The 16,115-nt window shown below is 54.2% G+C and overlaps 1 protein-coding gene across 1 annotated transcript; it reads left to right on the top strand.

Annotated features, from left to right (window-relative positions):
• The first annotated feature begins 8,109 nt into the window (after window positions 1-8,109).
• On the top strand, window positions 8,110-13,681 carry PRSS16 (serine protease 16). Its single transcript, XM_002721637.5, has 12 exons — window positions 8,110-8,291; window positions 8,364-8,518; window positions 9,126-9,225; window positions 9,313-9,442; window positions 10,097-10,220; window positions 10,414-10,491; window positions 10,580-10,627; window positions 10,892-11,179; window positions 11,739-11,880; window positions 12,897-13,076; window positions 13,153-13,298; window positions 13,398-13,681. Exons 1-12 carry the CDS (start codon window positions 8,222-8,224, stop codon window positions 13,452-13,454), a joined length of 1,518 nt encoding a protein of 505 aa, XP_002721683.2. The 5' UTR covers window positions 8,110-8,221; the 3' UTR covers window positions 13,455-13,681.
• Window positions 13,682-16,115: the final 2,434 nt, after the last annotated feature.

Raw genomic sequence — 16,115 nt, 5'->3', positions numbered from 1 at the left:
ACCCGGAGGGAATGCTTTTAAAATTTCAAGAAAGCAAAAAGTTTGGTGACATTTCGCGCTCGCTGAAAGCGAAAGGAAAGTTCTTATAGTAACTCCGGCGTAGAGAGCTCTAACTACGACGAGCAACAGCGACTCTCCAAACTTTCCACTTTCGCTTCCGCGTCCCTCGCTCGCTCCGGGAGAAAGGAAGAGGACTAGGCGAAGGCTCTCTCCCGCCGAGGGGAACCGCGCCTCTCCGGAGAGCTTGGGCTTGGGCCCCGCGAAACACAAGAAACACGCCACACAAAGGCGTGCTTTTCCCGACCTGGGGAGCACCCGGAGACCCTGGAGGAACCTGCAAGGGGAAGAGGACCGACCACGAAGTGACCGCGACCCGGGGCTGCCGGACTTCGCTCCGCGAGGCCGAGGCGTCTTCTCGCGGTGCCAGCAACAGGGAAACTCGCGGATCTGCCCTGGGACTGTGAAGACCCGGGCATGACTCGCCCCCGCACATTCGGCAATGTGCAGATGGTACCTGCCTGGGTGCAGGTCTGGGTGCAGGTCTCTATGGGGTCTGGGCGAGGTCTGGGTGCAGGGGGTGCCGGTCTCTATGGGGTCTGGGTGCAGGACTCTATGGGGTATGGGTGCCACTCTGAGGTCTGGTGCAGGACTCCGTGCCTGTCATGCTGTCCTATGTTGTCTGTGTATGTGTGCCTCACTCGGGATTTTTCCTTTCCCCTCCTTGAGCAGAGGGCTGTGCGGTTCTCTTCCTCATTTCTCTGGCACCCTGGGTCCACACAGCAGGGCAGAAGTGTGCAGGGGCAGTCCCGCCCTCGGCCTGGTCCTCAGCTCTTCCAAGCGGAAGCTGTGGATTCGGGCTGGACTCAACAGGAGTCCCAATTGTTCCCACTGTCCTGAAAATAGCTTTTCAACAGGCGTCAGTTCTCTTCACTGGGGAGGACTGGGGGCGTGGGTGGGGGTGAGGGGCGTCTTTGAAGCGCTGGACCCTCCAGAAAGGACTTTGGGGCACTGCGTCCCGCTGCTCTCAGCTCCGGGGAGCGCCCGGGCGTCCTGCGCCTTCGCTCACCGAGCCGCTCGCTGCGTCCCGGCAGCCCACCGAGCTCAGCCCCTGAGCTGGGCTCCTGGGTCCCCCCGACGCGGTCGCGCAGGTGCAAGCGTGCGGGGCTGGCGGGGACCTGGCTGCCCCGCCTTGCAGTGCCGCCGGACCGGACAGCCCGTCCTCACCACGCGATCTAGGAACTCGCCTGGAGCTCAGCTCCAAGAGCGTCCGGTGGGGAGAGGGATCGCGACCTTTCTGGAGTGACGACAGAGTGTCGTGGATTTCCGCCCTGGCGTGCGCCGAGGGGCGCCCCGCGTCCGGGAGGATGGCGCTGACCGCGCGGAACGTGCGCCACTGGCCCTCTGACCCTCGGCCACACGGAGCCCTCGGGCTGACCCTGAAGGCCTCCGGCACCTTGCAGAACCGTGCGCCTCACACAAACTGTTGACAACTAATTTATTTTTATCCTGAGAGTAAACGGTTGCTGTTCCTTGTATTATAATTACTGACATTTCGAAAAATTAATTTGTTGTATTATTTTTAATATATTTCACAGATAATAAATTCTGAAGGATTTGACACAATCACCGTTATTTTAAAATGCATACTTTTTCTTTAGTCACAGATGTAAAACATAATTTTATGTTTTGTAAAAATCCTTTTAAGTTTTTCATATCCAACTTTCTTCCAACAAAAAATTATATACCTATTAATTTGGGGATGATACAGCTTCTACTTTTTATATCAGTTCTTCTGACTTGGATTATCATTGAAATTATTACTTCTGCACAAACCTTCACAATAGAAACATTGTGGATTTTCAAAATATTCAGTAAATCTAACAGCACAAATAATTGGGTGTTCCTCTAAATGACAGGCTTAGCTCATAGAATGCTTAATTTATCACTGCTGAGAATGTATCTTAGCACACAAAGAAAAATAGATCAGGTTTTGTTATGTGTCTCACAACTATTGATCACCGAACTGTTTGCCAAAAATCACATACATAGTAATCCACTACCCATAGTTACTCTTCCCATTCTATCCTAATAAATGCAGTAAATTCTTCTTTAACTTAATAACAGCAAGTTGGAAACTGCCTGACCTGCTGAGGGCCAGCCAGCTGGCAATGAGGACAACTACTCCTCTGCAGCCTTCCCCACTCGGTGGTGTGCCGGAGCTTGGTGCATCAAGTCGGTGAACCTGGATCAGACTGAGAGCATGAGAGGAACCTGTTCCCTTTGGAATGTGAGAAAGGGACACTCAGAAACCAGGAGTGTTCTCAGGGCACTGTTAGGAGAAATCTGTGATGGTTGGTGATTAGGAAACTGGTCACCTGAGGAAGCCTGTGACCTTGCACTTCTCCCAAGGCCTCCCTGTGCTCCTAAGACTGCTGCATTAGCTCACAGGAAACCCACTCCCTGAAGGGACATGCTTACCACCTATTAGCACATCCTCTATGGAGGCCTTTGGGTCATAGAGGGTGAAAGGTAGAGTTACAGAGAGGCAGTGGCAGAGAGAGACAGTGAGAAAGATCTTCCATCCACTGGTTCACTCCCCAAATGGCCACAATGGCCAGGACTGGGCTAGCCTGAAGCCAGGAGCCTCATCTGTGTCTCCCACTTGAGTGCAGGGGCCCAGGGACTTAGGCCATCATCCACTGCTTTCCCAGGAGCATTAGCAGGAAGCTGGATTCTCCAGAAGTTTGTGATGTTCAAGTCCAACCCAAGCTCTCCTACTTCCTGACTCATGACATGATCAATGCTGTCACACTCACCATAATCAGCCTCCACCAAACACCAGACTGGGGGGCCGCCTAATCCTGCAACCTCCACCGTAAGCTAAAAATAAGCTTTTTGTTCCGAAGAAGCTCCTCTCGGGTATTTTTGTTAGAGTAATGAAAAGCAGACTAATACAGTGTTTGACAAGTTCGCATGGTCACAGCTGGTAAGTAGCCAAGGCAACAAAGGCATTCCCATCCTTGCCTGAGTCAGAACTGAAACCCAGTAAGTGTGTGTGTATGGTCGGTGGCACCAGGAGGAACCTGTATGACTAAAATCCCAGTGACAGTAGGAATGCATTAGGTTAATTATCGGCACTAACAGGGCAAAGGAAACTTACTATATGAGCTACATGTACCACGTGGATGTGAAAATGCTTTTTTTTTTTTTTTTTTTTTTTTTTTTTTTTTTTTGACAGGCAGAGTGGACAGTGAGAGAGAGAGACAGAGAGAGAAAGGTCTTCCTTTGCCGCTGGTTCACCCTCCAATGGCCGCCGCTGCAGCCGGCGCACCGCGCTGATCCTGGCAGGAGCCAGGAGCCAGGTGCTTTTCCTGGTCTCCCATGGGGTGCAGGGCCCAAGCACCTGGGCCATCCTCCACTGCACTCCCTGGCCACAGCAGAGAGCTGGCCTGGAAGTGAAAATGCTTTTGATGCTTCTCAAGCGTTTCTGATTTGTGGAGAAGAGCCTTTCGTTGAGCATCTTTGTGGGTAACTTCCCTGCCGTGGATTTTCAGTTGGAAATGAGGCTGTAGCTCACTTCCAGCTGAAAATATTTTAAAGAGAATAGTGATATCAGTCAATTTGGGGTTAAAAAAATCAAATGCATGAAACAGATCGACAACAGAATTTGCATATATAGACTATAGAGCTGAATAAACATTGCTGACAGAATAGAAAGGCATTTGGCTTCTCCTAGCCTCACGGGGCACCCCTGGCCTCCTCACTGCCTGGACTCACCAGGGCCTGCCCCACTGCAGTCTCTCCCAGAGGCTGGATATCAGGGCTCATTTCTGGGTCCTGATTCCTTCTCAGGTCACTTGTAGGCACTAGAAAGACGCAGATCAGAAACTGCAGGGTAACAAGCAGTTTCTTGAGTCAAATTCCATCTCTGGTGCCCGAGGTTCTGGAGCTTCAGGGCACGAGGGGAGTGTAGGGGTGGGCATTTGGAGTAGCAGTAGGACACAACCTGGTCTCCCACATCCCGCACGGGAGTGCCTGGCAACCCCTACTCTGCTCTGAGTCCACCTTTCAGATGCCCTGGGAGGCAGCCGGGGATGGCTCACATACTTGGGTCCCTTTCACCACGTGGGAGACCTGGATTGAGTTCAGGTTCCTGACTTTGGCCTGGCCTAGCCCTGCCTGTTGTGGGCATTTGGAAAGTGAACCAGAAGACACTGAAGGTTTCTCTTTGTCTCTGCTCTCTGCCTTTCAAATAAATAAAAAAGATTTTTTAAAAAGGTGGGGGGCGTCTAAAAAACTGGTTTCAGAGGCTAACTTTGTGTTGTGATGTTGTCATCCTATATGCGTATCTGTTTGAGTTCCAGCTGCTCCACTTCTGATCCAGCTCCCTGCTAACGTGCCTGAGAAAGCAGTGGAGGAAGGCCCAAGTACTTGGGCTCCTGTGCCATGTGGGATGAAGCTCCTGGCTTTGGCCTGGCCCAGCCCTGGCTTTTGAGGCCATTTGGGGTGTGAACAAGTGGATGGAAGATCTCTCTCTTCCTCTTTCAAATAAATAAATAATGAAATCTGGAAAAGAAAAAAGAAACTGGCTTCAAGGAGAGGGTGGGAGATCCCTAAAAAAAGTCCAACATATTTCAGGGGCAGTGTCACTCTGTCACTTTGGTCATGTGAAAACACGCTAATCAAAAGGTGCCCTTCATCTGCATGTGACTTTTGTGGATGGATGTAACAGCTCACACACGTGTGCTGGGAGTTTAAAAGTAAGAACACACTGAGCTTCCTGCCCTCATGGACACAAGTCCATTTAGTTGTGGACAGGCAAAATGGAAAAAGAACCAAAGGGTAGACTTAAAGCTTGTACAGCACCATAATTGACTCCCTGCATTTACAGCTAAGATTGAGAGATGACTTCAGCTGAGATTAGTCGAGGTGCCAAAGCCGCAGGCTGTCAGGAACACAGCCCAGCCCAGCCCAGCCCCGCCCAGCCCAGCCCCGCCCCCCAGAGTCCACTGCTCCCTTGCTGTTTGGGAAATACTAACTCCATCAACGTTCTTCCTGTAAACGGTCTTGGTACTCAGTCCCTTCCCACTTCCCATCCCTGTCTTAATAAAAACTATGAGAAATGTTCAATACAAACTCTGGTTTTAAACCTTACCTATGGTCTTCTCAGAGGAACTGAAGGCTTTTCCCAAATCTGCAGGTTCTGCTTGGGGAACACGCTAACTTCCTAACACATGTCTGTTCCTGGCGTCTCTCACTTATGGCTCCAGCATGTCCAGCTTTGGAGCTGCAGGCTTCCAACCTGTCTGCTTCAGGTTTCTGGAGCCTAAGGAGTTAATATGAACATACTACAGCCACTTTGGAAAGAAGCAACGTCTTTAAAAGTTAATATAATTTTAATGTATGATCCAGCAATTCGACATCCAGGTATCTGCCCAAGACAAATGAAAGCATAGCTTCATACAAGCCTCACATACAAATGTTCATATTAACCATATTCATGATAGCAACAAGTGGAAATACACCAAATGTCTATAGACTAATAATAAATAAAAGCTTATAAATCCATGCAATGGATATTCAACCACAAAAAAGAATGAAGTGCTGCTACCTCTGCACCATGAATGAACAATTCATGCTGAGTGAAAGAAATGAGATGTAAAGCAGTGCCTATAGGAGGGAGCATTCAGTCGAGCAGTTAAGACACTGGTTAAGGGGCCTGTGTTCCACACTCGAGTGCCCAGGTTTGAGTCCCAGCTCCAGATCTTATCTCCAGTTTCCTGCTCATGCAGACCCTGGAAGGCCATGGTGATGGCTCAAGTGATTGGATCCCTGCCACCCACATGTGTGTTCTCAGTCCCTAGCTTCAGCCACTCCAGGCATTTGGAGAGTACCGTGGATGGAAGCATGTGCACTCTCTCTCTCTCCCTCTCTCTGAGTGTACCGTGGATGGAAGCATGTACACTCTCTCTCTCCCTCTCTGAGTGTACCATGGATGGAAGCATGTACACTCTCTCTCTCCCTCTCTGAGTGTACCGTGGATGGGAGCATGTGCTCTCTCTCAAATAAATAAATGTGCTTTTAAAGAGAATATATGTAGGATCCCATTTATATGAAATATCCCAAAAAGGTAAGAGAAAATAGATGAGTGGCTGTCTGGAAGGGCCAAGAGTGGGAATAGGAACTGTGTTTAAATGTGCACTTTCTTTTGGTGATGACTAGACATTTAAAACTGGATTGTGGTGATAGCTGTACTCATCTGTAGAGTTACTAAAGAACATGGAATCATGTACTTAAAATGGGTAAATTTCATTACATGTAAATTATACTTAATAAAAGCTGGCTCTGTTCCAGGGCCAGCACTGTGGCATAGTGGGTTAGGTTGGAGCTTGGGATGCCAGCATCCATACCAGAGCAGGGGTTTGAGTCCTGGCTGCACTGCTCCCCATCCAACTCCCTGCTATTGTACCTGGGAAGACAGTAGGAGATGGCCCAAGAGTCTGGGTCCCTGTCATCCCTGTGAGAGACCCAGATAGAGTTCATGGCTCCTGCCTTCAGCCTGGCACATCCCTGGCTATGGTGGTCATTTGGAGAATGAACCAACAGATGGAAGATTCTCTCCCTCTCTCCCTGGTGCTCTGCCTTTCAAATAAATAATCTTTTAAAAAAATATTTTTTTAAAAAGTGGCTGTTCTACTTCACATTCCTGACACTTGTATTATCTGTCTTTACTATACCCATTTCTAGTGTCTACAAACAGGTTATTTCATAGTCTGCACTCAGTAAAGACTAATGATGTTGAGTATTGTCTCACATGCAAACTGGTCATTAGTATCTTTTCTTTAGTGAACAGTCTATTCAAATCATTTGCCCTTTTTAAATTGGGCCATTCATCTTACTACTGATATGGAGTGAAAATCCCTGTCCAATCTAGCAACTGAAACTGAGTACACTGATATTTTCCCCCAAATGAAAAAATTTAGCAATATTTTGAAAGATTTTAAATTGTTAATTTTTAGAATTTTTAGAATGTTGTCATCTATGACAACATATTAAACTTTCAATAAAATCTGCAGCCCTGTCCATGGCTTGCCATCAGGGTCAAATCTCTGGTTTCCCTCTCTTCTTGTTCAAGTTCCTTCTCCACCTCACCTTGATAATCCATGAAGCTGGCAGGTTCATGACTTAGTATTTCCATACTCACTGTTCCTTGTGCCAGGAACCCCTGGCTGCACATCACCCCATGCATCTCTCAGCTCCTCATTCTTGCCCTCTTATGTCACATTCCCAGGGGATTTTTCCTGATCATGACGTGCTCTGATGAATGAATTCGTCCACAGCCTTTTATTCATTGTGCTCTTACCAAGTACCTACCAAGTGCCTTGAAGTGGTTTGCAGGTTATGGAAGAACCAGTGAACAAAATAGCCAAAATTCCCCCCCACACCCCACAGTAAACCCTTATCCTGCAGAATGGTTTGGAAGAGAGACACAGTAAAATATGATCACTGTAATAAAGTGACAACCACAGGAACAGGGGACAAAGAATGTCAGGGTTTTGCTATTTAATAAGGATGGCTGCTCAAGATGCCTGCATCCCATATTGGAGTGGCTTGCTCGAAGTCCCGCTCCCCTACTTCCAATCCAGCTCCCTGCTGTATGCACCCTCGTCACAACAGGCTCAAGTATGTTGGTCTCTGTCACCTCTGTGAGAGACCCAGATTGGGCTCTGAGCTCCTGGTGTTGGCCTGGCTCAGCCCTGGCTGCTGTAGGCATTCAGGGGAGTGAACCAACAGATGCAAGATCTCTGTCTGTGCCTCTCTGTCTTTCAAATAAAATAACAAAAAATACATTTTTAAAGAGGTTGGAATACAGAGGAGGATACTGACAAAGAAATGGGGGAACAGAGGGAAATGGGGGTGCAGAGCAGGGCAGGGCTGTGGACTGAGGAAGCTCCGTGAGGGAGCCTGAGGTACGGTCACAGGAGGCTTCACTAAGGCTCACAGGGGAAACCGAGGGCAGAGGGGAAACCTGCCCTCACAGGCTCACACCTGCAGGTCTCCTCATCAGATGCTGGCGTCCCTGCTCCGCATCACTGGTTCCCTCCGACGCTTGAAAAGAGGCGCCGCACGGAAGGCTGAACCAGGATAAAGGCCCTCTGAACCAGGATAAAGGCCCTTGGTGGGTGGGACGTTGCCCAGAGCCTGCACCGAGCCCGACAGCATGGCTGCCGGGCGAGCCCTGGGGCTGGGTCCTGTGCTCCTGTTCTGTCTCTGGGGGCTCGCAGCTCCAGGTAGGAGGGGCAGAGGGCCAGGCGGGGTCCTCAGGGGGCCCGGCCTGACTCTCTGGCCTCCACATCCCACAGCCTCCCTTCTCCGGCGCCTGGGGCAGCATATTCAGCAGTATCAAGAGCGTGCTGGCCTGGGCCTGAGCCCAGGCGCTGCTGTCCTCCCCAAAGTGGGGTGGCTGGAGCAGCCCCTGGACCCCTTCAACACCTCCGACAGAAGGTCCTTCCTGCAGGTGAGGGAAGCCCCCAGCCTGTGCTCAACACCCCCCCCCCATACCCCTACCCTGGGCCCCCTGCTTCCTGCTGTCAGTTCCCTGTAGCCCCATAGGCAGCTTCTCAGATTCACCTTGGTCTCCATTCTCTTAGTGCTCTCAGGGCCTCCCCCTCCTAGTCCCCCGGTTTGGACAGGAAATGCACCCCAGGCCTCCCTGTGGAACCAGACCTGGCTCAGGATAGGCACCCAAAAAACCTCTCCCAAATGCATGAATAAATTCATCATTTCCCAGCGCCTCCTCGATACATCAGGTCTCCAGGGGTCAAGGCACTGGGGCCGATCCCTCAATCTGTGTGTATTAGTTATTCTATAATGACCACTGGGAGAAATAGCACATGCCACCACGGGCCAGCCCCTCCCTGCGGTCCCAGGGATCTGTAACTGGAAAAACAGACGAAGATACCTGCTTCTTAGATCTTCATTCCAGGTGACGAGACAAATAGGACAGACAGGACCATGCAAGTAAAGGCCAACTCAGATACTACTAAAGACAGAAGAGGCTGGAATAGGCAGGGAGCGGGTGCAGACTCCATAAAGTCCTTTCTTACCCCCCCCTCCCTGTTTAGCGGTACTGGGTGAATGACCAGCACTGGGCCGGCCAGGATGGACCCGTGTTCCTGCATCTGGGAGGCGAAGGCAGCCTCGGGCCTGGCTCGGTGATGACAGGTGAGAGGCAATGGTGGGGAAAGACATGTTGGGGAAGCTCGCTCATGGGGCCGAGGAAGGGGGACTGACAGCACCCGTGTTTCCCAGGGCACCCCGCAGCCTTGGCCCCGGCCTGGGGCGCCTTGGTGATAGGCCTGGAACACAGATTCTACGGCCTGAGTCTTCCTGCAGGGGGCCTGGACCTGGCCCAGCTCCGGTTCTTGTCCAGTCGCCATGCGTGAGTGGGCGGAGGGCAGCACTCGGGGTCAAAGGGCCAGGCTGTGTGCTTGGGCGCCTCTGCTCCACTGCCCGAAGCCAGCCGCAGCGTCTCTGGCTCCCCATTTTCTCTCTCACAGCGTCTTATTCCTCCTCCCCAGCTCTGGGCCTCTGCTCCCTTTGTGTCACCTGTTTCTCTCTCTGCGGTGGCCAAATGATCAACCTCCAGCAGTTCCGACCTGCTGACAGCCGCAGAAACCTCTCCCATCTGTGGGTTTCCATTTCTTCTCATGGCTTCCAGGTGGAAACCCGAGCGATCCCTCCAGGGCACAAATCAGACCAAGCCCTCACAAGCTTCCTGTGTCACTCATGGTCTCACACCCGCCCAGCTGTGACCTCCGTCTCCACCGAGTAGCCCTCCTTGATTGCCTCCTGTCTCTCCCCATATCTACCAAGTGTTCACCTAAGCTGCCTTGGAAATTTCTCCTCTCCTACCTGCGACAGGGCGGGAAGGAAGGGGTCTCCCCCGGCGCATGCGGAGGTGGAGCGCCCTCAGCAACACCCCAGGGACAAGAGTCCTCCGCGGGCGCCTCTGGGCTCCCGCTCCCCGGTCCGCGGAGTGAAGGGCTCCCCCGGGACCCCGGCGCCGAGGACCCAGCGGCCCCTCTGCCCCCAGGCTGACCGATGCGGCCTCCGCCCGCCTGGCGCTGTCCCGCCTCCTCAACGTCTCCTCCTCCAGTCCCTGGGTTTGCTTCGGAGGCTCCTATGCCGGCTCCTTGGCCGCCTGGGCCAGGCTCAAGGTCCCGGGCGCCCTCCGGGCGGGCTGCGGGCGGGAACCGGGGCACGGATTCCTCTCCCAGGTTGCAGAGATGCCCACCCGGCCCCTAGCCCCCAGCCCCAAAGCACCCCCGGAGCCGCTAGTTTCCCCAAGCGCCAAGATGCGCGACCCGGGGCAGGGGCTCCCGCGGCGGGCTTACGGCTCCTCCTCCTCAGTTCCCACACCTCTTCTTCGCCTCCGTCGCCTCCTCGGCCCCGGTGCGCGCCACGCTGGATTTCTCCGAATACAACGACGTAAGGACGGCGGGCAGGGGGCGCGCGGAGGGGACAGTCCCGGGGCGGCGCCCTGGACACCGTCGGTGCCTTTGCCGTCCGCCTCCAGGTGGTTTCCAGAAGCCTCACCAACGCGGCGGTCGGAGGGTCGCCGGAGGTAGGGGTCCCGGGGAAGGAGGCGGCAGAGCCCGAGTCGCAACCTACCGCACGCGCGACCCTTCCTCAGCGCGTTGCGGGAGGGGCGGGGCAGGTGTGGGCGGAGCTTACGGGCGGGCCTATCAGGAGGGCACCGCCCGGCGGGGGCGGGGCGTCAGGCCGGGGCGGGGCGTCAGGCCGGGGCCGCTCGACGGCCGATAGCTGGACTCGACGTCGATCCCGATCCAGATCCCAGTCCGGTCCCGGTCCCTTCCTGCTCTCGTAGTGCCGCGCGGCGGTGGCCGCGGCCTTCGCGGACGTGGAGCGGCGGCTGCGCGCGGGCGGGAGGGCGCGGATCGCGCTGCGGACGGAGCTGGGCGCGTGCGGACGCCTGGGCAGCGCCGCGGACCGCGCAGAACTGCTCGGGGCGCTGCAGGCCGTGGTGGGCGGCGCGGCGCAGTACGACGGACAGGCTGGGGCGCCTCTGGGCGTGCGGACGCTGTGCGGACTACTGCTGGCCCGGGACCGCCGCGGAGTGCCCGCGCCCTACAGCGGGCTGCGCCGCGCCGTGCAGGTGAGTTGCGCGCCCGCCGCCCGCGCCCCTCCGTGCGCCCCGGTTTCCCTGGCTGCAGAACGGAGCGAAGCGAGGGACAGGGGAAGCTTGTGCAATGACTGTTACCTGCTTAGCCCCTTTCGTGTGCCTCGACAGGGCCGGGCACACTTTAAATGCTGTATGTATGTATAGAATGAGCAAAAAAAAAAAAAAAAAAAGCAGCCTTGGGGGCAGAGTTCCCCTTGGGCCCCGGGCCCCAGCCCCGAAGTCCCCAGTTACAACCCAGTGCCGGATTTCCAACACTGTCCAAACCAGTGTCCGGAGCACTATTACGTAGTATGTATTACATCCCCGGTCACGGGGAGAGAACTGAGGCACAAAAGTTAATTTGCTCTCGGTGCCACAGATAGTGAGGTCCTGGCCATCCAGTACCGTGGCTGTAACAGGGAGCCAGGCCCTGCCCCCTCTGACCACCAAGTGCCTGGGGAAGTCGGGACGGCATCCATCCAGTTCCGGTTTGAGTTGTGGGAACGCAGGCCTCCTAGCCTGGGGCCCAGGAGGAATCTCTGTCTGTCCCTAGATTGTCAAGCACAGCCTGGGCCAGAGGTGTTTAAGCTTTTCCCGAGCAGCCACAGTAGCACAGCTGAGGGCCACAGAACCACAGGTGTCTGGCGTGGGAGACCGGCAGTGGTTGTACCAGACGTGTACCGAGTTCGGCTTCTGTGAGTGACTGGCCTGACCCTGGCTCCTAACAACACCTGTGCCCAGCACGCACTTCCTTTCCCCAGGATCGCTCACCTGGCCTGGGGAGGGGGCACCACAGCAGCACGTCTGTGTTTCTCGCTGCCTTCCTGCTCCAGCACAGCACACACTCCAACCTCAGACTTCTCCTCCTCCAAGGCTGGCCTCCCTCCGTCCAGTCACAGGCTGGACACCCAAGCCTGTTCCAGATGCCTCCTTCCAGCTACCCAGATGGTCTGTCAGCCAGGCCTGCCCGGTCTGGGCCCTTCCCCATGCCTGTCCCACCCAGCTTGGCCAAGTGACTTACCTCTGTATACCTGTTTCCGCACCTGGTAAATGGGAATAGCCACAGAACTCTCTTGCAGGGTTGTTTCAAGGGTTAAAGGAGGTAATGTGTGCAACAGGTAGATGGTGAGGATTCCATCAGTGCTTGGTGTTTCTGTTACTGTGACGCCCCGTATTTGGTCCTCGTGTTCCTCCAGTCTTCCTGACACCTTGAACCTTTGCATGTGCCATTGTCTTTTCTGTGATAGCAAGGCCTGGGGCTCTGCTGTCACCCAGCCAGGATCTGAGCAAGTGGTAGGGGCCCCACGAGTGGTCAGGAGAGGAGGGATTCCCTTGAGTTCTAGGAAGCGCCTTTCCCCTGCAAGTGCCGTGAGCCGGGGCTCTAAGCAGGGGGGACGTGGTCCGCTTTGTGCCGCGAGCACACGGTGTCCTCTGTTTATCGGGCGTTCTGCTCACTCTCTGTGAGGCTCACCCCTCCTGGCCCTGTACTGTCCTCTCCCTTGCAGGATGCTCTGCCTGAGCCCTTGGTGCTCCCTCGGGCTCCCTGCCTCCTGGCCTTCACCACGGCCCTGAGCACTGCCGGCTGTCGCTCTCTGGGAGCTCCTGGAAGGGAGGGCGGAGATGTCTTGTCGTCATGGGGAGAGCGGTGTGTGATCATAAAGGAGGAGGGGGCCTGGAAGCATTGCTGTACCCACAGGTGTCTCCTCCGCAGATGTCTCCTGTGAGGACTTGAGATGTCCCTTCTCCCTGCTCCCCGCGTTGCCTTCCCATCTGGATCTGTGCGAGCAGGTGTTTGGACTCACAGCCTCATCCGTAGCCCAGGCCGTGGCCCAGACCAACTCCTATTATGGTGGCCAGACCCCCAGGGCCACCCATGTGCTGTTTGTCAATGGTGAGTGTGTCGTCAGGCCTGACTCCCGCCCCCCAGCCAGCCCGGCCCCCCACACCGTCTTCTCCCTTCCTTTCAGGGGATATTGACCCCTGGCATGTGCTGAGCGTAACCCAGGCCTTGGGCCCCTCTGCGCCAGCCCTTCTCATCCCTGGTGCCTCCCACTGTTTGGACATGGCACCCGAGAGGCCCTCAGACTCTCCCAGTCTCTGCCAAGGGCGCCAGGTAGGGGAGCAGAGGTTGCAGGTGACTTGCATTCTCGTTGCCATGTTCCTTCCTTCTGGTGCTGGGGTCTGACTCCAAATTCTGCCCACCTCCCCACAGAACATCTCCCAGCAGCTGCAGGCCTGGCTCGGGCCAACTAAGGAGAACCAGGGGTAGAATCTGAGCCCCCTACTCTCTCCATTCCTGGCAAGGCCATCTCAACCCTGGACAGATTTGTTTGCTGGACAAAAGGGAACAGCTTGTTTTGAAGAGGGAAGTTCACAAGAATTGGGATCCGGCACGTGTTTGGCATGTACTTGGCTTGCCTCTGCAAACATCCTCACTCCCAGTGAGAAGTGCTTTGTGACCAAGAGTTATGCAAATATAAGAGGTGATTCTTTTCACTGTGGGTATTGGTGTGTTCCGTGTTCACTCTCAAAGAAATGTGGCTCCTTGTGCCGGGGCACCCACATTCAGATTCGGGCATGGATTCTGCCACGTAGCTCCAGGCCGGGCACCTTCTCTGTCTGGACCGCAGACCCTGACACTGCCTCTGCTCTCTCTCTCACTATACCCTGCCCCACAGTCCCCCGTCTCTGTTAGCCTTTTCATCCCTGTTGCTCTTCGTCTTCTCTTTCTCTGACCATCCCCATTGCCTTCTCTGCGTGCCTTGGGCTCCCCCGTGGTTGTCCTGCCTCTGGTCCTGCCCCTCCCTCTGCCCTGGCAGCCAGTACGCTGCTCTGCTTCTGACTCTCCTTCGTGCCTCCTCTTTCTTCTGCCCACTTTTTCTCTCCCGCGCTCCTCCCCTCTCTGCAGACTCTGCCTGGCTCTCCTTAGCCCTTCTCAGTCTCTCCATCTGTGTCTGGCTCTGGACCACTTGTGAGCCATAGAAGCTTAGTTTGCTCCTGGTTTGGGGGCTAGAAAGTCTGAGATCATGAACGGTGTCTGAGCAGGGCTTCTTGCTGTGTCGTAACAGAGACGAGAGAGATCGAGGGGGCAAACGCACCCTCTCATCAGGAGCCCACTCCCTCTGTGGTGCCCACTCCCTCCGTGATGCCTACTCCCTGTCATCAGGAGCCCACTCCCTCCGTGATGCCCACTCCCTGTCATCAGGAGCCCACTCCCTCCGTGATGCCCACTCCCTTAACGGTGGTGCTGATGCACTCAAGAGGGCAGAGCCCTAGAGACCTTTTGCTGCTTAAAGGCCCTGCTTCTCAGCACCATTGCGTGGGAAGTTGAGTCTCCATCCCAACTGCGGCTCTCCCTTGAGACTGTTACTTCCATGCCTCTTCGTGTCAATCTCTGCTTCTCTCTGTGTGTCTTCCATACAGACCTTTCTCTCACCATCTCTTCCCATAATTGACTGGCACTCCCTGGCACTTCTGGTTTCCAACCATAGGGGCTCAGGGTTCTACCCAAGCCTCCCTGTTGGGAACCCCCTCCTCCAGGGCCAGGAGGCTGGGGGTATTAATCCCAAAGGTGCTTACCTACCTCCCTGGCCTGTGTTAGCTGCTCCAGTGGGTGGCACAGTTGACCACTCTGGGCTTAGCCACATGGAGCAGAAGTAGCATGTGCTTGAGAATGACCACCTCTAGGGAGCTGGAACATGGGAGGGGGAGTAAAGGCAGGTCAGGGCAGGTAACTGGAGCAAGGTCAGGGCAGGTAACTGGAGTGAGGTCAGGGCAGGTAACTGGAGTGAGGTCAGGGCAGGTAACTGGAGCAAGGTCAGGACAGGTAACTGGAGCCCCTCTGTAAGGAAGTAGGGAAGTCCTTTGCCTTTGTTGACTGCAAACCCTGGGAACTAACTTTTTTTTTTTTTTTCATCTGAGAGCCAGCCTCAGTCATTTTCACCAGGGCCAACCCAGACCTCTCACTGTACTTCCACAGCCCTAATGCTGAGCTCTGACCCTAGGACCCCCCATTATACATGTACCGTTGCACCAGTGCCTGCACATCCTGGGTGCTCAGAATCTATGAAATGAAAGAATGGAGGCTGGCGCTGTGGCACCATGGGAAAAGGTGCTGTTTGTGATGCCGGCAAGCCCTCCCATATGGGCACTGTTTCAAGTCCCTGCTGCTCCACTTCTGATCCAGCTCCCTGCTTATGTGCCCAGGAAAACAGCAGAAGATGGCCCAAGTGCTTGGGCCCCTTCACCCACATGGGAGACCAGGAAGAAACTCCTGGCTCCTGGCTTCTGGTAGGCCCAACTCCAGCCATTGTGGCCATTTGGGGAGTGAAATTTTCCAATTTGGAAAATCTTTCTCTCTCTCTGTAGCTCTGCCTCCCAAATTGGAAAAGAAAAATAAAACCTTTTTTAAAAAGTGATTCAGTGTAACTCTCCCATATGAGAGTGCAGGTTCAAATCCCAGCTGCTCTACTTCAAACCTAGCTCACCTGGCCCAGTCCTGGCTGTTATGACCATTTGGGGGAGTGAACCAGTGAATGGAAGATCTCTTTCTGTCTCTGTTACTCTGCTTCCCAAATTGAATAAAAACAAAGCATTTTTTAAAAAGTGATCTGGTGAATGGAAGCTTTCTCCTCCCTCTCTTGCTCTTGCTCTCCCTTTCAAATAAATAAAACTTTTTTTTTTTTTAAGACAGAATGGAGAGCAGGCAGTTAGGAGCCCAGCAGTAGGATGCCGGTGTCCAATATCAGAGTGATTGGGTTAAATACCTGGCTGCAGCTCCTAATTCCAACTTCCTGCTACTCCAGACCCTGGGTGGTAGTGGTGGTGGCCCAAGGGGAGACCAGGATCAAATTTCTGGCTCCTGGCTTCAGTCCAACCAGTTCTGTCTTTTGCGAGCATTTGGGAATTGAACCAGTGAAGGGGAGCTCTC

This window comes from Oryctolagus cuniculus, chromosome 5 (assembly GCF_964237555.1).
Source record: "Oryctolagus cuniculus chromosome 5, mOryCun1.1, whole genome shotgun sequence".
Classification (NCBI taxonomy): Eukaryota; Metazoa; Chordata; class Mammalia; order Lagomorpha; family Leporidae; genus Oryctolagus; species Oryctolagus cuniculus.
This window is presented reverse-complemented; position numbering and strand designations above follow the sequence as displayed.

Coding starts and splice junctions, on each gene's coding strand:
- PRSS16 (XM_002721637.5), top strand. CDS start 8,222: ATGGCTGCCGGGCGAGCCCTGGGGCTGGGTCCTGTGCTCCTGTTCTGT. Junction 9,443..10,096: donor TTCTTGTCCAGTCGCCATGC/GTGAGTGGGCGG, acceptor CTCTGCCCCCAG/GCTGACCGATGCGGCCTCCG. Junction 13,077..13,152: donor CCATGTGCTGTTTGTCAATG/GTGAGTGTGTCG, acceptor CCTTCCTTTCAG/GGGATATTGACCCCTGGCAT.